The 25,660-nt window shown below is 40.1% G+C and overlaps 1 protein-coding gene across 9 annotated transcripts in view; it reads left to right on the forward strand.

Moving 5' to 3' along the window:
- Positions 1–25,660, forward strand: part of RBMS1 (RNA binding motif single stranded interacting protein 1) — a 207,271-nt gene that overhangs the window by 53,784 nt on the left and 127,827 nt on the right. For 2 of the 9 annotated variants that reach the window (XM_073883458.1, XM_073883464.1), the window contains exon 1: positions 21,432–21,850. The exons of the other annotated variants lie outside the window; for them this stretch is intronic. In XM_073883458.1, coding sequence (XP_073739559.1) covers positions 21,782–21,850 — 69 coding nt within the window. In that variant the 5' untranslated portion in view covers positions 21,432–21,781. Of the gene's footprint in view, positions 1–21,431; positions 21,851–25,660 lie in introns of those variants that run through there. 9 annotated transcript variants of the gene reach the window in all.

The raw sequence follows: 25,660 nt of genomic DNA on the forward strand, positions 1-25,660 counted from the left end.
ACCCCCTCCCCACAACACTTAGCCATCAAAGGGCAAATTCCAGCATTTTTCTCTTGCTGGAGCTGTGTGTCCATATCAATCATGTAAGCAGTCTCCCTGGTAAGTCTGGAGGAGAGAAAGGAAGGGGCAGAGGGACCAAAATGCAAAGGACCTGTGCTTGGTGTCCAGTGATTATTTTGTTGAACTGGAACTCAAGTAGAGAGAGTTGTAAAATTTGTAAATGCAGTGAGAACAAGGAAGGCAAGAATTCTTAAAGGGTCTTTTCAAATTTAAAAATCCAGTGTATAATAAATATTGCTTGGAGATATCAGTGCTTTGTACATAGCACTTTTAAATGATTAACATTTCTTAAACATGGAACCAAGGTCGAAGTGTGCATGAAGAGACACAGGTCCAGAAGGGTTTTTTCTGCTTTTTGAATCCTGAGGACTAGCAGAACTACGTACATTATTTAGGTTAGTCAGTTCTTACTAAAAAGAAATGCTGGAAAGAATAGTTTTAAGTCAGTGCTTGATTATTTGATTGTCACTATTATCCTAGATACAAAACAGAAAACTAGAGGTGTGGTCTTTTCTTATGAGAAAGATCTTTTTACTATCTCCACTTGGGTGTGCCTCATGACTTCTCATATTAAATTTAGTTCAAAAATTTTTTTAATTTTATTTTTTTTGAAGTATAATTGACACAAAGTGTTCAGGAAATATCATTCTTTTTAAAATGTAAACCATATTTGCTTTCAAGCACTCTCAGCTCTTGGACATGGTATTTAATCTCTGACCCAGTCTCCTACTGGGAAACTGGGCCCCTGGTAGGGCTCATAGAAGACCATGGATTTGAAAGGGCTTTTAAAAACTTTAGAGCACCAGGGCGCCTGGGTGGCTCAGTCAGTTAAGTGTCTGCCTTTGGCTCAGGTCATGATCTCAGGGTTTTGGGATCAAGCCCTGGGTCAGGCTCAGTGGGCAGTCTGTTTCTCTGTCTCCCTCTGCTGCTCCCCCTGCTTATGCTCTCTCGCTTGTGTGCTCTCTCTCTCAAATAAATAAAATCTTAAAAAAAAACTATAGAGCACCATACAAATATATTTACTAGTGTTATTGTTTCAGTTATCTGTTACCAAGGAGCAAACCGTCTCAAATTTAAAATGATGAGTTATTATTTTGCATAATTCCCTGGGTCAACTGGGATCAGCTCGGTGCCTCTTCTGCTCCATATTGTTTTGGGCCACTCCAAAGCCGCAGCTGCAAGTACTTGGGAGCTTGGCTGCAGATGGAATGTCCAAGATGGCCACAGTTCTATATCTTACAGTTGTGTGCCTCTTGACGGGAGTGCCTCCATTCTCCTCTCTCTGGCTTCTCATTCTGCAGGACCTCTCTTTCCTTGTAGGCTCTCTGCCTGGTTGGCAGACCAGCCTAGACTTCTTGAGCCAATGGCGATTGGCTCAAGGCCTCTTAAGGCCTAGACCTGCAAGTCACTCAGCAATACTTTTGCATTCTTCTGGCTTGGTCACAGGGCCATCCCACATTCACGGGGATTAAAAATAGGCTCCAATCTGGACCAAGGAGGGCAAATTCGTATTGGGAACGCATATGCAGAACGGAGGGGATTGTGGCAGCCATCTTTGGAACATTCTATCACAATCATTTTTGACGAAAGCTTCATAGATTAAAAGATTCCATACTCAGTGAAGCAATCAGAATGAAACTCTTGACCTATACTACTTCTCGAGAAGAACATTGCAAAGTTGTTTTTAATATAAATGTGCTATGCATAATAATCATCAAATATATCCACAGTAGTTATTCTAGTTGAAAGGGGAAAATATATCACCTAAAAACCTAATTCCTGATTTAGTCTTATTGTTTAGTAAAAAAGAAATGTACTACAATCATACTTTTTATTGTTTCAGAAGTTAAATTCACTCTAGATGTTTACTGATACAAAGGGAATTTTGAACTCCCTCTAGTGGCAAAAGATTTCATTTTTTCCCCCAAAGAGCTTGCTTGAAATAGTAAGATGGCTGACCTATATAACGGAACACAGTTTCAGAAATGACTGGTTCTTACTGAGATGTATGCTTTCTCCTGTGTGAGTTATAATAGGATTCCTTCATCCCTTATGAGAAATGTTCACTTTACTAAGAAACTCTTGTCATATTTTATGAAAAAAATGAAAGGAGACTTCCTCTTACCTTTTAAAGTTGTAAAAACTATTAAGTGCTCTCATCAATCAAAGTCTTCAGTAAAAATTATTATATTTTGACAACTAAAATATCCCGATCTCTGATTAAAAAATAGAGTTTTTAGTTTTTGTCTGAGGAATATTTTTTGAACAGATATGTGTACTTAATTGCAAAAATCTTTAGAAGGAGAGCAGTAGAGAGCTATTGAAATGGGAGGCTTGGAAAGCACTGATAACCAAATTAAAAAAAAATAGAGGTGCCAAAACCTTATGTTTTCCTCTTAAAAAAAGTTCACATTTAGATTTTCATAGCCGGTTGGGAAACAGTATTCATCATAGCCATCACCATCACTCTACAAAAAGGAAGCACGTCAAAGGGTGGGAATAGAAACATAGCTACTATGGTCTTTGTACATGAAGTTTTCCTATCCCCACCCACCGCCAAAGAGAGTTAATAATGCTCATTAATTTACTCTGTTATCTGTCCATTTACAGGCAGATTTATTCCAATTTCTTTTGAAAAGGACACTTTCTGTAATGCTGTCAGCAAAGACATTCTTAGAAAATGCTGTTTTCTCAACTGTTTGCTGAGGCTGTCCAGGTTACTTGTACTGCATTGTCTTGCCTGGCAGGCAAAGACTCTTACCCCTCTATATTCCCTGAAAGGTAGTAGGAGAGCGGGCAGGGAAGGTAGCCAAGAATCCAGAGGTTTTGGGCACCTGGCTGGCTCAGTCGGTAGATCTCGGGGCTGTGGGTTTGAGCCCCACATTGTTTGTAGAGATTACTTAAAAATAAAATCTTAAAAAAAAAAAAAAAAACCAGAATCCATAGATTTTTTTTTTTTCCTTTTAAAACTCCAAGAAAGTGGAATACGGAATTATAATAATTCCAAGAGATTTTGTTTAGTTTGGGAGTAAACAATGAATTAGTAAGATTTTATAAAAACAATTAAATCATCCAATGAAAAGTTAGACTCGTTTCTTTCCAATACCTCTTTTTTAGTTCGACATTTATAACCCAGTATGTGTCTCTTGTGGTCTCGATTACATCCGGTGTTTTTAGCTGGCAGCGTTTCCTTTGTTGAGGCCCCACTTTATTTGCCAGGCTTCACTTCTGTGAATATAAAGAGAGAAAACCAAGTTGTATTAGGAGTGAAACTTAAGAAAAAATTAAGTGCCGGTATAGCATTGATTTTTGAAACAAAAAAAATGAAGCACTAAATTTGTTGTAAACAAACTCATGGTCTGGTTATTAAAATATATAGGCTACAAAGTACATGGAAAGTTTCATAGCCATCTTCCAACCACCCTGCAGGTTTTCTTTTGAATATTTATGAAAACCTAATTTAACTAACAGAGACCAAAGATTCCCCTCCCATTTAGTTGCACAGATTTGGAATAATGAAAGTGAATTTGCAATTCTTAAAAACGGTGTTTTCTTCCAGTTCTCATAGAAATGTTTTTGGAACGGTGGTCTGTGCTAACAGCTGTATTCAATCTTGAGTAAAAGTCACTTCCTGAAGAGAATGAAATTCAACTTAACATGCGAACTTGCCTGGAACATAATCCTGTAGGGCTAGTGTACTATGTGATTATGAAACTGGACACGGGCACCCTGCTGAGGTGATTTCTTGTAAATGGTACCCAATAGAAACCATTAATCAGTGTCAGTGTTTTTAACTGAAAATTTAATAATCCAAAAGCATTGCCTATTCATATACATAACCATAATAATTTTCAAAAATTTTACCCTTTGGTATTTTGAAAATATAATTCCCTTGTGGAATATTTATATGGAATCTATGTACACACACTCTTATAGATAGATTGATATAGTTCTAAAAAAATACATATACATACATACATACATTTTTATTTAGGCTTTTTAGAATTTTTAAACTGTTATTCTTGAGTTTCAGGGAAAATTTATTTTTGATTCAGTTTAATTAATTAATTCAGTCATTCATTCATTTCATGGAGCCTAATTTAAATAGAATCTTTGTTCCTGGCTTATAAGATTGGTTGATTACATATAAATATAAGAGGTACAGCTTTAGCTATTTAATATCTATTCAAAATTATCTTTTGGGTAGATATTACTGGCTTTTATTCTCTTAAGTATTGTTCTTTATTTTTTTATTTTTATTTTTATTTATTTATTTTTAAAGATTTTATTTATTTATTTATTTGACTGAGAGAGGGAACATAAGCAGGGGGAGTGGGAGAGGGAGAAGCAGGCTTCCCGCCGAGCAGGGAGCCCGATGCGGGGCCAGATCCCAGGACCCCGGGATCATGACCTGAGCCGAAGGCAGACGCTTAACGACTGAGCCACCCAGGCACCCCTATTTTTTTACTTTTTTAACACTACTTTTAAAAAAGAAAGTGTTGTATGACTATAACTTGGATATTGCTAACCCCTAATAAATAATGGAAAAGATTTTACTTGAATCCGTTGTTTACATTACGGATCACCCTTTTGCTGTCTAAACAGTGAACGTGTAGATTTCAGTCAAGGCCATCAGATTAAAATAGAGATGAAGTCTAACACATTAAGCTAGAATTAACAAATAAACATACATAAAATTCCAGCCTTCTCAATTTGTAGGAATCAAAACCATTTCACGCTTTACTTTGGTAACAAAGAAGGAACTAAGCTTTTTTCGTTCCTTGACGGAATCACTAAGTTGCCTTGAAGACTTTGTTTATAATGTTTCCCTGCATTCTTTTCCTCTGGACACTTTACCCTCCCTCTAGTGAGATACTAATTAAAGAGAGGCCACTGTGACCCCTAGGTTGTTTAGAAGTCACCAGGGAATGAGGCGGCAGCACAAATCTGGAAAGGAAGTACTCATTCCCAAAATATAACATAACCCTTAAGACCATCTTATAAAAAATCTGTTGGCTTCTAATAGCAAAAAGATGCCTCCTTTGATTTAAAACACATACACTTAAAACCAAACTAGAATCTCTCAGACTTACTTAAATAATACATCATATATACTTTTTAGAAGAATTTGTAGCAAATAACATATCTCTTACATATCAAATGTTAGTTTATTTTAGAGGCATTGAAATATATAAACATTGAAGACATATTAAGTTTGATGAAGGATAGTCTAATTTGTATGTGAGTTTTGGGGGGAGTTGGGGAGGGGAGGCTATATCTTGTCACACCTTTTACAGAATTTGAGACAGCTCAGATTATGTATGAGAAGCTTGTGTTTTTTTCTTTGCTTTTTGGACACCAGGCAACCCTTTAATTGGAATGATAAGAAAGATGAACACAATACTTGCTGAACATATAGGTACAATGAGGGCAATTTTGTTAATAATAAATGATTTGAAAGAAAATGGAAATTATTTAGTAATTTGTCTTAATAAGTAGTGGTACTGCCTGACATCGTATTATTTCTCTCTTGAAATAACTTGATATTGCTAAGTGCTAACTTCCAAGAAGCAATTTCTTACACAACTATGTTAGTATTTGTTCAGAAAGATGCTTTTGATTGCAAGTAACAGAGATGCACTACTGTTTGTGTTAAGTACTAAGGGTATGATAGTTCTGAGAATATATAAGAGCATCAGAATCTCAGCTATATCAGAATCTCAAGGGAACCCAGGAAAGCTGCCTTCCCAGGCCTTTAGGATGGGCAGGAACCACAGTGGTTGTGGCTTCATGGAGACCAGCTGGATGACCACTCTCAATTCAAGGCATAAATTCAGAAGAGGAGGTTTGAATTTTTCCTCTCGAATTTCCACCCTGTCACCCAGTTGCTCTTTGTTTATCTGGTGTCTGTGTTTGGCTACTTTGCTTCTCACCAGCATCTCATTCCTCCACTCCTATGAGTCTCAGTGTTGTTGAAAACCCCTGCCCAGTGAGTCAGTATTACAAGTGATGATTCCTCTGTCTCATTGTTTCTGCATCCTGCCAACTTCAGCTTAGTCACGGCCCCCAGCTCCTTCGTGGCCTCCCTAGCGAGGCCCAGCACCCAGCAATTTGACTATGGTAGGCTCCCTGTAAATACCGGTTGAATGAACGGATGAAGAACATTGTTTTCTTTGTTTTGTTTTTTTTTTTTAAAGATTTTAATTTATTTATTTGACAGAAAGAGACACAGTGAGAGAGGGAACACAAGCAGGGGGAGTGGGAGAGGGAGAAGCAGGCTTCCCGCGGAGCAGGGAGCCTGATGCGGGGCTTGATCCCAGGACCCTAGGATCATGACCTGAGCTGAAGGCAGACGCATAACAACTGAGCCACCCAGGCGCCCCGATGAAGAACATTGTTAAGGGATTTAAAGAGCAAGTTATCTTCTCTTTTCATCAAACTTTAAAGGAGCTAATAATATGCAAAATAACTAAAGGGCTGCTGGGAGAGAAAAGATATTTTGAAAATTTTAAGAGACCTTTAGCTTAAAAAGAATTCACTGTAATAATAGTAAAAAAAAATTACTTGTTTACAGAGGCACCAAAGAATTGTATATGTTTAAACTTGAGAGTCCAGACTATCACATTAAAGGATACTTTAAATTCTCCCACTTTGTGCTACTCCATTTAGGCAGCTGTACATCCAGACTGTTAGCAATGGAGATAATTGGGGGCTTCAGATCTTAATCTTAATTATTTGTCTGTGAATAGATTCTCCAATCCTGGTTGTCTTGACGCAACCATCCCTTTTATGACTGTTTTTAAACTACCATGCCTTCCTATAGCTGCTCATCTTTTAGCGTTTGGTTGCTCAGGGTATAAAGATAAACACCCAGAAGGAGTTCTCAATTCTTCACTCCTTTGCTTGCTTTTTTTCTTTTTAACTAGGAAAGAAAGGTTCTGAAGCTCATTCTGTAAAATAAAATCTTTACTAGTTTCTGCCATTTGTATAATAGTTTATAAGTAGATGGTAGATATAATTAGACCCAAATGTGTAATTTTTCTTTTCATTTAAAAGTTTTCCACTAAAAATTAGGTTCAGGACTCTGAAAAGCATTTTAAAATTCAGTTGCTCAGCTGTCCCTCCAAGAGCATGAATATCCAAAGTTGCCAGTTAATGGGGCTTCCATTCCTACTGCACTTTGGAAATGATCAGCATTCTTAAATGCATTTGAGAGTATTTTCCCTCATTAGGGAAAAAGTGCTTCTTAGATTCTGAAGATTTTATGTGTGAAAACAAAACAAAAACAAAATAGAACATAAAAGTGCTACACGAGTATGAGGAAAATATTCTCTTTAATTTTATGAAAATGGTACTTTTTTCTTGGATTCATAAGTCAATAAATGTAAAATAACTTGTTTAAAGAGTTGCAACTGTGCACAAGGCATTAAGATAGACCCCAAGCTCCTGACAAGCTTACATTCCAGGGAAACACACAGGTAGAACCAAAATACGATACTAGTGGCCATAGTAGGGGGCATATTGATTTCAGTGGCGACATCAGAGGACCACAATGAATGCCGACCAGGGGAAATAGAGGCTGAAGGAAGTCTGAACCGTGGGTCTGGATCCCTACAGAAAAGCTGAGATTGGATCTCTAGATGGTGGAGTGCTAGTTTTGGGTAAACTCCTATATGGAAAAAATCTAGAGCAGGGAAGAAAAGAAGGCAAAGGAAGATGACCAAAAGAGTGGACATCTTGGCATTCCATGAAGATGCGTGACAGAACTAAATCATGTTGAATGAGAGGATGAAGAGGTGCTTGTGCGTGAGTGGTAGGGGCACAAGCCACAATACCATAGTCTATAACTAGAATGGGAAGTGAAGACGAGCAAACATCCACTGATGAACAGTCTTCCGAGAACTCTGGCAACGAAGGGGAGAAGGAACGAAACAGCTTAAGAAGCAACGGAAGGGGGTGCTGTTGGTGATGGCAGTGACCTGATAGAACAGAGGAATGGGAGCATAAAGACAATAAAGAGGAAGCTTAACATTTCTACATCTGGGATGGGAAGAATAATGGTGGTGTGAAGAGTAATGAAACAATACCTGTAAAATACTTGTAACAATGTCTGGCACATTATGCACTCAAAAAACTGTTATCTAATAGTATTATTTTTTATTAAGAGTGCAGAATAGATGGAAGAATGGTAAATTCAGAACTTGATTTCATGCAATGATGTTAGTCCTTGAAGTAAAGTGGATGGGCAGATTTTGTTGCAGTGGAGTTCAAGGATCTGCAAGGTTGGGGTTTTAGATGACATGATACCAACTAGGAAAAGCTCTTAGGTATGTGCTAAATTATCTGAAGGTAAGTAAATGATAAGGAATCTCTGTAATGATGTGTCTAATTGGCTTCTCCCCAAAACTGTAAGGGAGATATTGTCTCTTTTCCCTTTTTTACAACTAAACAGATTTAGGTGAATATTGCTAAACTAGCAAGTGGTAGAATTATCTTTTGAACGTGGCAATTTCTGTTGAAAACCCATGTCTCTCCATTACTCCATACGGTGGATAGGCATGGGCTTTCAACAGAAATGGCAGTTTATAGGTCATAGACGGAGATGGAGTGTATTTCGAGGACTGTGCTGTTTTGCACTGAAGAACAAGGAGGAAGCAGATGCCTCTTGGTGTGGGGAAGACAGAAGAATCAACCACTGGAGTTTCAAGGGAAGTTGTGTCATCAGGGGAAAGTCTTTCTCAGCTGTTTTAATCATTCTAAAATACGTTTTGGTACTATCTTGGGTTTTAATAAATATATGCTCACTTGAGAAAACAATCATTCCTAAGCCTTCTTAGGTCAAGAGGCTCTAATGTTCATATACTTTATAGCAGGGTTTCTTTCTTTCCCTTTTTTATAGCAGAGCTTTATATATGTATAATATGTTATAGATATATCTATTGTATTGATGTCTATGTATTATATCCATTATATGTTGCGTATGTACATGCATATGTGTGTGTGTGTGTATGTGTGCATGTAGGGAGGGAGGAAGGGAGAGAGACAAAGCTGGGGGAGGCAGGCAGAGAGGGAGGGAGGGGAGGGAAGAGAGAGTGAGAGAATGCGCGCACACGAACACAGGAGTGCCGAAGCTCAGTGCTTATCTTTCCTGGGTTCCTGTAGCCACTGTCTGTTTCGTTCTTTATAACAACACTGTTCAGATAAGGGGGGGAGTGTGTGTCCTCCTCATCTCTGACTCTGAATGGTGCAGAGTAAGACAAAGTGACTGATGGAAGTATATAGCATTCTTCAGGTGTGCTGGACCTACAAAGAGGTTGAGAACAGCTGCCTTATGGAGAAGCCAGGTCCATGAGGACTTGCTGAGCTCTCCGAGGACGCCTTTCAGTGTAGTAAATAGTGGAGAGTACTTGGCAAACCTTGGCCATAGTTTCATCAGCAGAGAAGTTTATGATGTAAAGACACTCAGTTGACCTAATTTAGGCATTAATACAGTCCTTAGAAAATATAGTGCGAGCTCCTGGAAGATAGATGAGAGCAGGGAAAACTCAGAGGGGGTGGCCCATAAGCTGTGATTTCAACAGAGTCAACAGGGAAGGATGAATGTGGTGTGGCTGATGGAAAAACAGAGGCTGTTTCCTGGCAAAACTCAGAGCCAGAACAGAGTGAGTTTGTGGGCAGCCAAAACACAAACAGTGATTGGAAGAGAGGTAAAGGGGGGAAAGAGGTGGAAGTGGAGAGCTTTACGAGTGATGTGCACAGATTTGCGTTTGATGTGGATATTTCAGGAAGTAGAATGATAGGGACCAAAGAGGTCATAAAGAAGATGTTTGGAAGCAGTGTACATAACAATTTGGAATTAATAAGGACCTGTCAGAGGGAGAAACAGAAGACATTCCAGCAGTTGTACAACACGCTTGAGGAAACTTAGTAGATAATAGATACGGACAAAGGAGAGAGTCAGTAAGAACCAAAGAAATGCTGCTAATTTAGAAATCGTGTGTTTTCACTGTCAAGTGTAGACATGGGCCGAATCCTGTTTAATCACTTGGACTTGTGGCATTTTCTAACAGAATCACATTACCTTTTTACTATCTAGACTGTCATCTTGTATCTCAACTTTTTAAATGTTTGTTTTTTGTTTTTTTTTTTAAGGAGAGATTCATAGAGGAAAGGGTAAAATGGGCAGATAGTGTTGTTTATTTAAAAGAAAACTTATAATCAGCTATGTAGTCCTTTCTAGGTGTTGGAGCACCAAGAATGCATTTGTCTTGGTTTCTGGATCCTCTGAAAATTCACCTCACAAGGCTTTTAGGACACTGGTATCATCTAAAAATACTTTGGTTATGGAAATTTTCAAACATACATTAAAGTAGAAAGATGAGCTTCAGCAATTCTCAACAATTTGTTCATTCTTATTTACTGATAGAACTTTTAAAAATATTGTGTGACAGAATGAAACAAAGTACATGATTTTCCATTACAAGAGCTTGTACGCCTACTTTTAAAAAAATTTGGTAATCATCAAAAACTTAAATTATGACTTTTTTAAATAAAGAGGGCAGAGATATAGAAACAGGGGAAAAAGAGTTTCTACAGTGATTTGCAGTGTTTTGTAGCCTGATATACTTGATGTTCATGGTAAATAGCTTAAGTTAATTCTAAAACTTCTTAAAAGAGCCCCTAAAATAGGATATATTTTTAAATCACTCAAGAGATCATGAATTACAGATCCTACAATGCTCTTCTCTAATATTGAAGAAGTTTGGCTAATAAATTGGAATTTATAATTTGTCATTGAATTAACATGTCTCAAAATTATAAGCTTGTTTGACTTTTATGGAATAATAATATCTGTTCAAATGGGACTTGCCAGCATTTTGAAGACATTCATTCATTCATTCATTCATACATTCATTGAAGCAATATTTGAATGCCTAATATGTTCTGGGCCCTGAGTTAGGTGCTTGGGATATATTAGCAGTTTGATGTGTTAATAATTCCTATAAGATAATTTTCATTGTGGAATCAATTACAGTTTTCTCTTATTACAAGGGAAACATTACAGATAAATGAATTTATAGATAATCTCTAAGCTTATGGAGACTATAAGTTGGTCCAGACTATAGGTTGGTTCAGCCTATCGTCAGTTATTGGATTGACCAGTTTGTTTCACTTGTTCATATTGGCTTTATCTTCACTCCGACAGTGAAATGACTAGAAGGAAAGCTGCATAAGGAAGAAGGAGGAAATACAAGGGGCTGGTCACTTCCTGAACAAATATAAAATATCGGATAGTAGCATCTACTAATAGTCCTTGCTCCAAGTAAACCATTTATGCTTTTTCTCTGTAATGGGGTCATTTTACCAGCTAAGTTACTGTTTTTGATTCACTTTGTAATTTCATATCAATTTTAAGGATTGTGATAACCATTTTAAATGTATGTCTTATTATATCTGACTTTCCTGATTCCTGTAAAAATTGCTTTTCCAATCTGAAGCCAGAGGAAGACTGAGAACTGGCATTCCAGGTCCTGCAAAAAGATGGAAATCTGTGTGTGAGCCTCGTAGGTTTGAATTAATGCTGTGCGCCAAAGCGGCACTGACACCCGATCTTTGGAATGTGTGTGTATGTCTGTGCGCATGCATTTGTGTGACTAAAACCTGATAAAGAAGTAACAGTACAGGACGAATGTTCTCAAGTTCTCTTTGCAACTGACAACTTTAAAAAAGCACTAATAGCAAGAAGTGTGGAATGGAGAAGTCTGATAAATATCTGCAGATTTAAGTTCATCTCCCTTTACCCCGTCTTATTACATCAGTGCACTGTATGAAACACTATGGGTGTAATTGGATATGATTGTGAGGAGGTGGCCCAGGAGGGAAGTAGACAGTTCAGCTTGCGCCTTTGTGAGATTAGGATAAAGTTTCTCATTCTGACTTGTGGAGACTGTGCCCACTACTCGTAAGACACCCAGTCAGATCTCCTTGGAAAAAAATCAGTCTGTGAGTCATTTACTTGTAACCTCTTAGTAGCTCTGTGTTCTTAGGAAGGTTGAAAATGAGCCTTTGAAAAAACGTATTTCTACAGCCTAGGCTATGAATAAAAACACTACGTGTGTGCATTTGTATGCATTGTGCTCATGCACCTGTATGCCATCTAGACAGAGTCCAAGACTCACCTTTTTCACATTTCAACATCTCTGATATCAGAATCCATCTTATAATTTATGATCTCTGATAATTACTGTTGTCCATTTTTTTTCAAATGTCAATGTCTCAGTAATTGTCAAGCATCTTTTAATCAGTGGCATCTTGGATTGCATGATATATAGTTTATATCCATATATTTATAGGACACTCATCTCAGAGAGATGAGTAGGACATTTCTCCTTTCCCCAAAAAGTAAAGCAAGAAGACTTATTCTGACAGTAACAGTTTAGGTCAAGAGAAACCATTTGGTTGTGGACTCCTGTTTCCTTAATAAGTCATACACAAATGCAAAATGTGTCATTTATTACAACCCTTCTTATGATTCCAAGTGATCTAAAAATTAGGATGAAAACCCATCATGTTTACTATAATCTATAAAGCTGATTCTTTAAGATTTGATCACTCCATTTCTTAGCTCCTGCTCTTTCTAACTTCAGATAATCATGGTTTTGAAAAATGGGTGAAAATCATTTCAGCTACGTGTGTGTGTGTGTGTGTGTGTATAAGAAGGCTGCTTGCCTCATCCATTCATGACTCTAACAAAACCTATACAGGACAGTGGGTTAAGAAACTCATCGGAGATTTACAGACTTTTTAAGCAGTCTTATAAGATTGTTAAGGCTCAAAATGAGATGACTCTTCCCTCGCTTCTATGGGTAAGGGAGTGTGGAGTACAGAGAGAAAAACACTATACAATCTATAGAAGACATAGACTAGTTCTGGGGTAGGACTGTGATAACATAGGTTTAGATTTGGAGACCATTTAACATAGAACTTTGTAATAGATACGGCTAAATGTGGATAGATGGATTGAATTTATTTTTGGCCAGGATGTCCGAGGAGAGACAGTAGCATTCCTTCCATTAGTGCAATACTTATTGGATGATTATTATATGCTAGGCACAGGGCCTGACCCTTAATAATTCTTTCCAACCCTGAGAGTCTATATTTCCGGGCTTCATGACCTTGGGCATGTTGTCTCACCTGTTCAAAAAAAAAGTGAAGAACGCCTGTCCTGCCTCCTTCCCTGAGACTTTAATACGGTTATGTACCATAAGATCTTAACAGGATTTTAACACTTAATAATCCTTTAGTTGAAACACTATCATATTTGCCATTAGATCAAGTATTAGGTAGGAAGCTGAAAGGAGGGTGGTTCTGGGAGGATCCATTTAATATATTGTCAGCATTCTGGGAGTGTTCTTTATAGTTTGGAATTAGGAATTGCTGATGTCATGATCAGTCATATTGTCCTGACAACATCAGAATTTCCTCATTTGCCTTGTCTTCGCTTGGGGACTATCCATTTGCAACAGGTTTGTCATCTGTTTGCCCTGTGTATTAAGTGTATTAGATAACCCAGAACTAGTCATTCTTAAGGACACTTAGGGCGGGGAATTTTTATAAGCTCTGTATGTAGCCCATTCCAGAACTTTTAACTAAATATTCTGATGTTGGAAAATTTGCCATCGTACATACTCAACTGAATAGAAATTCATTTCTCATTCTTTATTCTCTTGTTTGACCCTTTACATTTATAATTCAGTGGTGAATGAAAAGCTCCTCAGCATCTCCATTTACTTAAAGGACGTTATTAATTGTCCTATCACCCTCCTGTTCAGGTGAAATAGACATCATTTAATGGTAATCGTAGCAATGGAAGAGAAAGGAAACTGTTTCTTTGGGGTTTTTTTCTCCTGTGTTTTTAAATGCTTTTAAATGCTCATTTCTGCTATGGATCCCAGGTTTTGGGTTAACATTGGTTATGTCCCCCAGACATTTAGGAAAGTCTTAGGATAACCTTTTGTCAGTCTGAGCTTATAAGAGGGTGTTGTGTGTCCCACGTACAGTTGTTTGCTCTGTACTCTCAAAGTTGTCATTCCAGCAGTTGATTTTTACTCATGGGAAGGAGATGGTCATTCCAGGTTTGAATTTTGTTTTTCATGATTTTGAGATTTTGGCGGGGGGGCGAGGCTGTAGTTTTCTACAAATTCTGTCGATACCCTAAGTCGTTTGTCTCTTCCCAGGTGACAAGAGACAGACGTGATGGCTTTTTCCAGCACAGTAGCCCCTCTCTTGCTTAAACACAGTAGATGATTATGTTACTTCCATATCTTTAGGGAAACTGTAATTTCAAAGATCATCTCATATCTTCCATAATTTGTATATTTTACTCGAATTCATGGACAATTCATTGAATTACCTCGAAGTATTCTGAAAATAAGCACTTGTTTTCTTATAGGCTTGCTATAGGAATGGAGAATAACAGCTCCAATACTAGATTTCCACAGTCAAAGGAGATAGAGGATTGAGGCCTCCATCCAGGTAATTTAGGAAAACAGTAATCCACAATAAACGAAACACGAAGCTGTTTGTCCTAGTTTTCCAAGTAGTTGACTCTCTTTGATTTTGTTATAGAGTTTGATGTAAATTCAATGTAGTATAAAATAAAGATAAAAATCTTGTCATATAGCCTTCTCCTGTCCCAGATTTTTTTTTTTGAAAAGAATAAGAACTCATATAGCTATTTTTATGGAAAACTTTGGAAAAGAGATTTAACTTACAGAGAACCATGATTTCAGAAATATGAGTAAGCTTTGAATTTTATTAACTATTCTTTTTTAATTTAAGATTTTGTTTATTTGACAGAGAGAGTGAGCACACACAAGCAGGGGGAGCTGCAGGCAGAGGGAGAGGGAGAAGCAGGCTTCCTGCTGAGCAGGGAGCCCGATGCGGGGCTCGATCCCAGGACCCTGGGACCATGACCGGAGCCGAAGGCAGACACTTAACTGACTGGGCCATCCAGGCACCCCTTATTAACTATTCTGTAAGAGCAGGGTGGTAACTAATTTATGAGCAGACTATATCCAAAAGTTTTATAGAGTAAATGATTTGGTTCAGATTTGGAGGATGTTTTGCCATAGAGAGAAATGTCCTAAATAGTGATTAGGATTTTGGTTGACCTATAAACATCTATGATTCCCACAATGAAACTAATCACTAATATGGTCTACTACTTTCAAGGGAAAATATGTTTTCAGTTCCAGTGCACGTTTCTGGAAGTACCTTCCACCTAGTCACCATCCCAGCTTCTAGAAGGTAGTCCTTTCTGCATCCTCTCCCAACTCCATTCTACCACCTATCCCAGAAAATAAAACTGCTCCAAGAGAGGAGTTACATCTTAGTAACCATCAGTTAAAAGAGATTTAGGAGCCAGATTAGGTGAGAATATATATCTGTACTATTAACTGTATATTCTAATATTGGAAAGCTTGCCTTCATATTCGACTGAATGAAAATACGACGTTATTCCGTATCCTTTTTTAAGTAACTTGCCTGAGGTCACATAGATGGTAACTGGGGAAGATACATACTTAGTCTTAGGCTCTTAAGTTTTCCCCTATGGGGTTTGGACTTGACCTTTAGCTAAGAGTTATAATAACCATTATTAATGTTATGGGAGGCAGGGGACTTTGGAGTCGGAGAGACCTGAGTTCAAACCCCAGTTCCATCTTGTATTGGATCTGTGGCCTTGGGAAAGTACCTTAAACCTCCAAGCTTCAGTACTTCAGTTTTCTCTTCAGTAAAGTGGGATAAACGTTCTTTCCTTGTGATTGTGTGTTTGAGAGAGAGAGACAGGGACATGCTGAGAGAGTGCCTGGAATATAGTAGTTACTCAGTAAATGACAGCTATTATTTATTAGTCCTTGCAGAAGAAGCAGTAGTAGGGCAAAGCCTGTTTTGTGTGGCTCCCCAGAATAGATTTAAGAATCATCAGAATATTGCTTGTGGTCAGACTCCTCAGAATACGGCTATGTTTACGTTGTTCTGTATGTATTCTAGGATTTTAGCTATAGAGCTATAGTTTTATTATAGTGGTTTCATTTTTATATACATACGATTTTATGTGTGTCTAGGGAGGCTTTAAGTCTAGAATAAGGGTCATAGATTTTTTAAAAAGCAAAATAGTAAATAAGAGAAAATATTGCTGCTACTTTAGAAATTGGGTACTTTATCAACTCTATTTGGTACCAGGAAAGAACAGAAATTTAAAGAATCTGCTGACCTCATATTTTTTTCTCTCTCTCTCTCTTTTGCTGGGAGCCAGAGGCTTTGTGAGCTTTTAAACATAGAGACTCTTAAATGTAAACAATTTTTTAGTGTGAACTGCTTATACTAACCAATACCATGTGATTATATTTTATTCATTAAAAATTGTAATTTGAAATAATGTTGGGTGAATTTTTCCTCGAGTCCTTTCTGTTTTTAATTGTGATCCAAATAAAAAAGGTGCCTGAAATGCTTTAGCAGTGATAGAGGGATAGAACCTGCTATAGATCTGTTCTTTTGTTGATAGAGATGTTCTATTCTTTCTTATCTCATTGGACATCTTCTCTGCCCCCAATTTTTCTTCTTTCAAAGCTTAGTTTCCTCACATACTTTCTTTGTAGTAATTTCATTCAAAGGCTCCTTTCTTCTGCGGGGCTTAGTAGAGTGTGTGTTGGAATGAGGGGGCTCCCTAGCCTTTTGACTTTTTGTCATCTGCCCCCTTCTGGGAGTTCATCAATTAGCCATGATTTCAGCAGCTATCACCCCAAATCCACATGCTCTCTCATACAAGCCCTCTATCTCAAGGTCTGTTTTTCTGGTCATCTGCATAGTGCTTCTTTCTAAATGTCTCTCAAACAAAACATGTATACATCTGAGCTTCCCACACCCATGTTGTGTATCCTGTATTGATCTTTCCCTCTGGCGGACTCCCGTAGCACATACTTGTCTAGACCACTCGGCTGGGACTTATCACTTAATGCCTTGCATTATTAGTGTATAGCAACTCGGGTGCTGTAAGGGTTACGGTACTCACCTAGGAATTGGAGCATTATTTGTAAGGCTTTGTGGGGAGACAGCATTATAGAGTTAAAGGAGCACAGGATGAAGTCTTTTAACCTGGCTGGGTTTCAGTTTTAACACTGCTTGCTACTTACTAGCGATGGGTAGGTCAGTCAGTTCTACTTTTTTCCCTGTCATCCGTAAATGGAGCCTAATCACCCTACCCACTTCATAGGGTTGTTAATGATTTATATAAATGAAAGTCACATTTTCAGATTGTTTCTTGGGACAAAGGTCTCCCAAGTTCAGATTCTCAAATTCCAGGTCTACAAATGCTTGGAGGTCGCGGGTCCCCTCTCCTCTACTGAGATCGCAGGCTTCTGCCTGTACTGATTGGCTCAGTCCTTTATTAGTCTCCTTCGCAGACTCCTTCTGCCTTACAGAGTGTGATCTCTGATGCTGTCCACTGTCTTCCCATTCATACCGAAATGGTCCTGGTTCAATCTTTAAAGGAAATGGGACAAAAACAAATGCGGGAGAAAATTTTCAGGGCACCTAGGCTCTTGAAACAGACTTTTTGCCACACTTTTTTTAACCTCTGAAAGTTAAGTCTGTGGTGTACACAGACTTAGAAAGCTCTTTTTACTTGTTGTCAATTCCATCTATACCCTTGCTCCTTCCCTTGATGGTTAGCCAGACGTGCTAGGCATCAGTTATGTATACAGTACTCCCACTTAAATCTACAAACCACCTCTATAAAACCTGGAAAAACAATAATAACAGCTGCCATTTACTGAGTTGGGCACTTTTGTTGGTATACCATAGGTGTACTTGAGACAATCTGTGAGGAGTCTGGGACTCTGAGAGGTTCACTCACTTGCCCCAGGCCATGTGGCTAGTAAGAAGCTGAAATGTGGAGCCAGATTTGTTCGGCTATTTAAATTTTGTTCCTTGGATTGTGAAATCCAGATTCACTTAAGCCATCTGAAGAAGGGGGGTGTGGGGTTAAGTATACACATGGAGGGGCTATTGGAAGCCAAAGCAGCTCTAGGGACTGCTGCTCCCTTCATCATCTCACCGCCAAGTGCTCACCCGCTCCTGGCATCTGCTTTACTCTCTGCTTGCTGCCAGTCAGCTTCCTGTTTACTCATAGTTTCTGCTGCTTCATAACCTTGGCTTGCATATGGTTTTGGCTTTTTGTGGCCTCAACTCTACCCCCTGGCACTGTTGGAGTTTCAGCCTCTTTCCTAACTAGTTAAGCTCTTGGAGTTTTCTGAATCAGATTCCCAAGGGTGAGAATCTGATTGGCTCTGTTCATTTTTTCTATCTGAACCATGTCATAGGTCACTGGCCAGTCTCTGGATTGGCTGCTCTTGGGTCAGATTCCCATAACTTTACCCACCAGCTGAGCTGGGGGTGCAGGGTGTTGTAGGACTGCCTGGACAGCAAAGTCTCAGTTTCCCTTTCAGGAGAAGGAACATGTACAGGACAGATTCCAAAGCCCTTATTCTTCCCATGATAACTTGCAGCTTCTCTGGAATGTTTCCTTGCTTTGTCTGTCTTAAAACATATTTGTTTCAAAGGTCAATAAACTTTCCCAGATGAATCTCACTAGGATCTATCCCTGTAATCATTTACAACTAAGTACTTGTGAATATCTATAACTGATTATATATACACACATGATTTCATATTTCTGTTATCTCTCTTAGGTTGGAACCATTTGGGCTTTAGTGACTTCATTACATTTTATAGTCTTTGAGGCTATCTTCTCCTTTCTTTATAATGCTTTACTTAGTTAAGAGTATAGTACCTACTTAAGCTTGAAACTTTTGAACACTGGCTGGTAGACATTGTTTTTAAAAATAAATGCCTTTTGTTTTCTCCTTGTATGTCATTCATCATTATAGGATACTGTATTTTTCTGATATTTAGGTATCTTTTTTCTTCTTTTTTTTTTTTAAATATATTTATTTGACAGAGAGAGACACAGCGAGAGAGGAAACACAAGCAGGGGGAGTGGGAGAGGGAGAAGCAGGCTTCCCACGGAGCAGGGAGCCCGACGCGGGGCTCCATCTCAGGACCCTGCGATCATGACCTGAGCCGAAGGCAGACACTTAACCGACTGAGCCATTCTTTTTAATATTATTTATGTTTAATAAGAATACTAATGTATTCTTAGCATACTTAGTATAAAGTATTATTAGTATATTTTAGTATTCTAATTTAAATTTTGTTATCACTTGAAATTTTGCCTTATCCCTGTAAACTATTGCAGGGTGTCAAATCACGTCTTAGCATTCTAGAATAGCACAACATCAAAAGTATTGTAAACTTAGAGCAGAGCCATAGAAAAATTAATCTGTGCTGTTCTTTGTGGTTTAGATTGTGGTTTCCTAAGAGACCAATCATGACAACTGAGGTTGTACATGGAATATTTCCATAGATGATAGGTCTGAACTTCTGGGGTCCTGGGCATTAAGTTCTCAGGAAAAGGTGCCTATAACTTGAACAGTTCTACCTAACACTTATATTTTATACCTGTGGTTGATAACTTGCTGTAAAGCATCCTAGTGACGGGAGATAGCAAATCGGCAGCTGAAACAATTGTAAACCCATGGAGTAGTAGGAAATAGTTCTAGCATGTATATAATATTAACACGCAACTGAATGTTCGTTGTGCTGTATTTATTTAAATCACTTTATAGGACAGATATGTTTCTGTGAATTTTATCTAGCAAGTTCTTACTTGTCCACGGTGTACCTAGTACTGTGCCTAGAATAAGTTCCTTTGTTGCTGTTTTTTGTTTTTAATGGAAAGAATTAGGAATTACATATATGTATATTTTGTGTATATGGTTTTTAATTAGGTGAGACTTGCTAGTTCTCATCACTTTGCTGGAGAATGTTGGGAGCATCTTGGAATATGGAGATGGAATATGGTGACTAAGTCACCAGCAGGTTAACTAAGATGAATATTTTCAGTTCCTTGCTGTTGGAAAAACCTTTGAATGGCCACCCCCCCTTTTTTTTTTTTTACAGTTTATCTATCTATTTATTTATTTATTTATTTAGTAATCTCTACACCCAGCATGGGGCTCAAACTCAGAACACTGAGATCAAATAGCCACAGCTTCACTAGAAGACCCTAGGGGACACTTTGTTTTCCTTATGGCAGCCAGAAGTTGAGTGTCTTCACTTCTTAGAGGAGTTAGGATTTTTCATTATCATGGCAGATGGCTCTTTCCAAGGTGTTAGAGGCCAGAGGCCAGGGGAAAAACTTTGTAATACCGCTGTGATACTACCCTGTAATACAGCTGAACAGGCCAACATGAGAGATGGCAAGCCTGCCAGACCCTGCCCGGGGTCTGCCTGTAGGACTTGCTGTAGAGGCCCTTCTGCGATGCACAGGTTCTAGGCTTCAAACACCAACTTGAAAAAGTGATCAAGGAAAGGGGCATCTTAAGCCGCCTTAGATAATTTCAACTGGGAAACAAAGGAAACTACCTCCTCCCTTTGTCTCCTTTTTGCAGTTTCTGAGTCCCTTCCGTAGAACACATTCGGTGGCATCTATTATTTAACGTATAGAAGGATCACACTGTTCCAGTTTAAAGGAAGGCTTACCAAACCAATGGCCTTAAGTGATTTTCGCTATTTGGTATTGTCATCTTGAAGGTAAGCTGGTAAACTCTGGCATGGGAATGAAGTACAGAACTTTACCGTGCGTACTTACGGTGAGAGGGTGGGGAGTGTAGACCTGTTTTCCCGTGCTAAAATTTTAGCGTTGTGATTCAGGGGAACGCGGATTTGCAGAGGTTTGGTGGAAGGCTGGTTTGTTGGTTGAAGTAGGAGTGATTGCTCGCACCCTTTTGGGGAGACTGGGGGCGGGGGTCGTGGGTAGTTTGGAAGGATGAAAGAAAAGAGAGAAGACCCGGGACTGGTTCAGTTACTACCCAGGTGTCAGAGCGCTCCCCGAAGCCATACCCTTAAAAGGGGCTTCGAGTAGGGGTGCAAAGCTACCGCTAGTGCTTAGGCAAAGAGCCGAGGGGAAAAAAAGAAAAGAGGAGGGGGGTGGCTACTCCAAGGAATGTGCGGCACGCGGGGAGTCAGACCCAACCATTGCATTGCACGGAGCGGGGGCGCCGGCGGCTCCCGGGGCGGCGCGGCCCCGACCCCGGCCCCAAGCTCGGGAGGGAGCGGGCGGGGGCCGATCGGCTGGCGGGGCTGCGGGCGCGACGCCCAGAGGGCGGGCGGGGAGGCGCGGGTGGGCCTGGGCGCGGCGCGAGGCGGTGCGCTGCCGCCTCCCCGCCCCCGGCCGGCGCGCTCTCGGGGCGGTGGTTGAGGCCGCGGTAGGTGGGGACGCGGCGGCGCTGCTCCTCCGCTGCCGCCGGCAGAGTCCGCGGCGCCGCCTGCTCCGCGCGCGAACTCCCGTCCATGGCACGCAGGGCGGCGGCCGCCAGAGCTGCCCGAGTCTCGCCCGCCGCCGTCGCGCCGCACTTTTAGGCGAGTCCGGAGGTCGAGGGCGGAGGAGAAGTCAGCCCCGAGCTGCAGCCCCCGCCGGCCGCCGCCGCGCGGCGAGAGGGAGTTCCCAGAGCGCCGCGGCCCGGGCCGGCCCCTCCTGCGCCCTCCCCCTCGCGGCGAGGCTGCCCCGCGCCCGCGCCCGCCGCCCGCGCCCGCCGCGATGATCTTCCCCAGCAGCAGCGGCAACCCCGGGGGCAGCAGCAACTGCAGGACGCCCTATCGCAAGCAGGTGAGGCGGCGGCCGGGATGCCGCGCCGAGGCCGGCCGCCCAGCTTTACAAAGGGCGCCAGCGCTCGGCCGGACACCGCTCTTCTTCTTGGAGGGACCGGACTGGGCGGTGACCTTGTTTCCGAAGGAGGCGGCCCGCGGGGACGGCTCGGGCCGGTGACCTTAGCTGGGGAGATGCCCTCGTCTCCGCCGGCCGCTCCGGGTGGGATGTGGAGGAAGGGGAAGGGGCGGAGAGGCGGCGAGAGCGCAGCGCGCCGGGCCAGGGGCTTCTCCCCAGCTCTGCAACAAGTTTGGGTTCCCCCCCCGAAACCTTTGTGTGTAGAAGAGTACGATAATAAGTCGTTACGTTGGTTTGCAACAATCTTCACTCGGAAGCCGAAAGAACCTGCCTGATTCATAGCAAACCCGGAAGACCAATTTGTGTGTGTGTATGTGTGTGTGTGTGTGTGTGTGTGTGTGTGTTCGCGCGCGTCACCCCCCATATATATATTAAAAAAGAGAGAGACGAAACAGGAACTTCTGTCACTTTCTCAAGGTTTTCAGTTTTCAGAAGCACAGGGAAATCCTGTGACATCCTAGTTGCAGAGATACTTGGATAAACCTGAGTCATACACATGCCTTTTCCTATTTTAATACCGTTTCATACATTTTTTAACAGATTGAACTCCAAAGGCACTTTAGTGGTTAGATCGAAATCCCCTGCCGGGAAAAGGAGTGGAGCTGGGAGCTTATAGTTTCGGCCTTTTGTTTTGTTTTTTCATTTTTGTTTTTAAAAGAAGGTTACTGAAGCCATGTTGTGATAAATCTCACAGAGCCTTTCAGCAGCAGCAATAACAAAACCTAGCTTTAAATTATGTAAAAAATGTGCAGGTCTGTTTAGAAAAGGTTAAACTGATTTAGAGGTCAGCGGCAAGATGCTTGTTGAGAAAACAAAAACACGATTGCAGATATTTTTCTACCATAATAAATCTCTTGTCTACATCCTTAGCCACGGAGACAAATCAATTAAGTTATTATCCCAATAATGATACAAGCGAACTCTATCCTTCCATGCAGACCTTAGCTCTGTTAAGATCATGACAGATGACAAGGATGCCTGGTGGCTTTCCTAAAGACATTCACAGGATTATTGATTATACGTAGTCCTTTTTGTTCTCAAAGTCATTTGGGGGGGTATGTCTTAGCATAAGTATATCTGAAAGTAGGGCTAATTTAGTCAAAGTGATGGTGTCAAAAAGTATTCTTTTCTGGTCTTGGGTTCTTTTACTTGTTAGCTTTCACTTGAAAAGGTAGTAAACACCCTGGTCTGTGTGCCTTTGCTGTCCAAGTCAATGCAACTTTTACCTGGCTTAAGAAAAGCTTTTTTTTTTTCCCATGAAAAGAAAAATCTGCATTTCTGACTTGTCTGAAGTATATGCTAAAATCGTCTAGATTCAAAACCAGGCATCTCTAAACTCACTTCGTGTGGCCTCATTTAAAATAAATGCCCTCGGATCCAGCATACTTACATCAACTTCATCAATGATGCCAATTTACAATAAATATTCTTCTCCTGAACCCTCCTCTTCCACCCACCTCTCTCTACCTGAAAAGATGGCTAATTATGTAAAGGCCTCGTGTATTCATTTATTTGTTGTCAAAACCCGGCGGGGTGTTAGCTCTGAAATGGGGAAAAGGCTCTGAGGGTGAGGCCCTTTTGCTGTGAGGGGCTGGAGGTTTTTTTGTGTGGAGGGGGACAGCCTGCTGGTCTGGAGCACGCTGATAAGATGCTCTTCTTTTCACTGGGCTCTCCTTAGATTCAGAGACTAAAAGGGCTGACTGAATCAGAAAAACAAACAGACTTTCTTTTTTCTATAGGCAAAGAAAGAAATGAATGTGTAGGCATTATACAGACACAAGACCCCGGGTACCAGTGGTATTTGAGTCAAAGGCTTCTTTTGTTAGTATTTAGCCATTCACTGGGAAAGCACACTTCCAGCGTGGGGACCTGGTTACCATGAGTGACTTTGTGATCTCATCCTGGCTTCGTCTAAACGGGAAGTCTCATTAATGCCTTTTATAAGATTTTGTGATGTTAAGCTTGCACCTTTTTTTGGTTTGTATAAATTTGTTCATTTCGATGAAAGAATAGGTAAATTTTAGGTGTACAATGTGATTTTATTTTAATCTACAAATATATAAGCAGCTCTTAGAGCTGATTTCAGATAATTTGCCTGAGGAAAAAATTGAATGTGAGGAATACCTAAAAATCACCTTTTGGAGAAAGATAGGAGAATCACGGTTTTTTAGACATATATGTTAGTAGTAGCTGACCATCACTGAGCACCTTACTGCCTGCTGCAGGTCACTGTTCTAAGTGCTTTAGGTGGATTAACTAATTTTAGTCATCTTGACAGTCCTATGAGACAAGTAATACTATCTCCCTTATAGCCGAGAAAACTGAGGCACAGATTAAGTAACTTGCCTGGTCTCTACAACCCAAAATGCCGAGCCAGGATTTGGACCCTGGCAATCAAGCTCTTAAAACCATCACATTGCAGTTGCCTGCTTACGGGCACATCTCAGTAGAAACTCGTACAGAGCTCATCCGTATCACTGCCCATTGCCTTTCTCATCTCAAAAGTCCAGTTTAGGGATTCCCCCTGCCCTTTTTTTTTTTTTTTTTTTTTTTTGATGGGAAGGGTGGAGGTTGTGAGGTTGAAAGTGAAGGATGAAGTAAATGGATGGTATGGATGATGGGTTCATGACATTTGAAAGCCAAAGTATTGCTTCAGTGAATGTAGAATCTCCTTTTAAAAACTTTATATTTTACATGTATCGGAGTCAGCCAATTTCAGTTAAAGCAGAGGTAGGTGGTGCTCGCCCCCCTCCTGCCCCATGTAGTATATCGAGGGCATCAAAGAGCACTGATCTCTGGCATCATCTCGGATAAACAGGATTTTCCTGCATCACAGGCCTATGAGCACATTAGAAATACACCTGCTTGGCTCAGGTCAAAGTGAGACACTTTTGAGTGAAGTGATAACCCAGTTAGGCAGTATCTAGACGAAGATTGTTCAAACCTCAGTGGAGAAGTGTGTACATCTTATTATTGTTGACTGTGACTTTCAGAAATGTGATATTCCTTAAGCATATCCAGTCTGATTGTATGAAAATGCCCTGCAACCTAAACAAAAACCATTTATCAGGACTTCTATAGTTATGAACATATTTTATTGTGTTTCAAAAGAAAAAAAATACTTTATGTTAAAGGCTTTAAATACAGAAAACAAATATTTCCGTTTTGCTTTGGCTTCTTTCACAAGCCACTTCTCTCTCCATGTTTTCTGACTTCCATTTTAGAACTGTTTTCTCTGGGTAGTTGACTCAGTTATGTCATAGAATTTGGTTTTTACAAATTGTGGCATATAGCAATTCTTTTCTTGCTATATGCCGTCGTGGTTTGCAATGGGGCCTTTGAGGAAGAGGAGTGAATGCAAGAATTTGTGTGTGTGTGTGTGTGTGTATCTTTTTCTTTACAAAGATATTGCCAGCTAATAGCTGTACTTGTTAAATGTTGCTAACTTTTGATGAGTGAAGTGCTTATCTCCCCAGTTCAAGTAGATTTACATAGTTTGCTGCTTTCTTGAAGATTAACTGGGTGTAGCTGCACGTGAAGAATCCAGCAGTGATTCAGTGTTTGGCCTTGTTGGAGGATGACATACAAAGCTGTTGATTAATCCTCTTCAAGCACTTTCTGTTCACAGCAATCGATGTGTAGTAGATTGGGGTTTTGTTAAGTTTGAAGATTAAAGTTGTGCATAGAAATATT

Source organism: Callorhinus ursinus, unplaced genomic scaffold (assembly GCF_003265705.2).
Source record: "Callorhinus ursinus isolate GAN/ISIS: 27379988/994484 unplaced genomic scaffold, GSC_fseal_2.0 scaffold2, whole genome shotgun sequence".
Classification (NCBI taxonomy): Eukaryota; Metazoa; Chordata; class Mammalia; order Carnivora; family Otariidae; genus Callorhinus; species Callorhinus ursinus.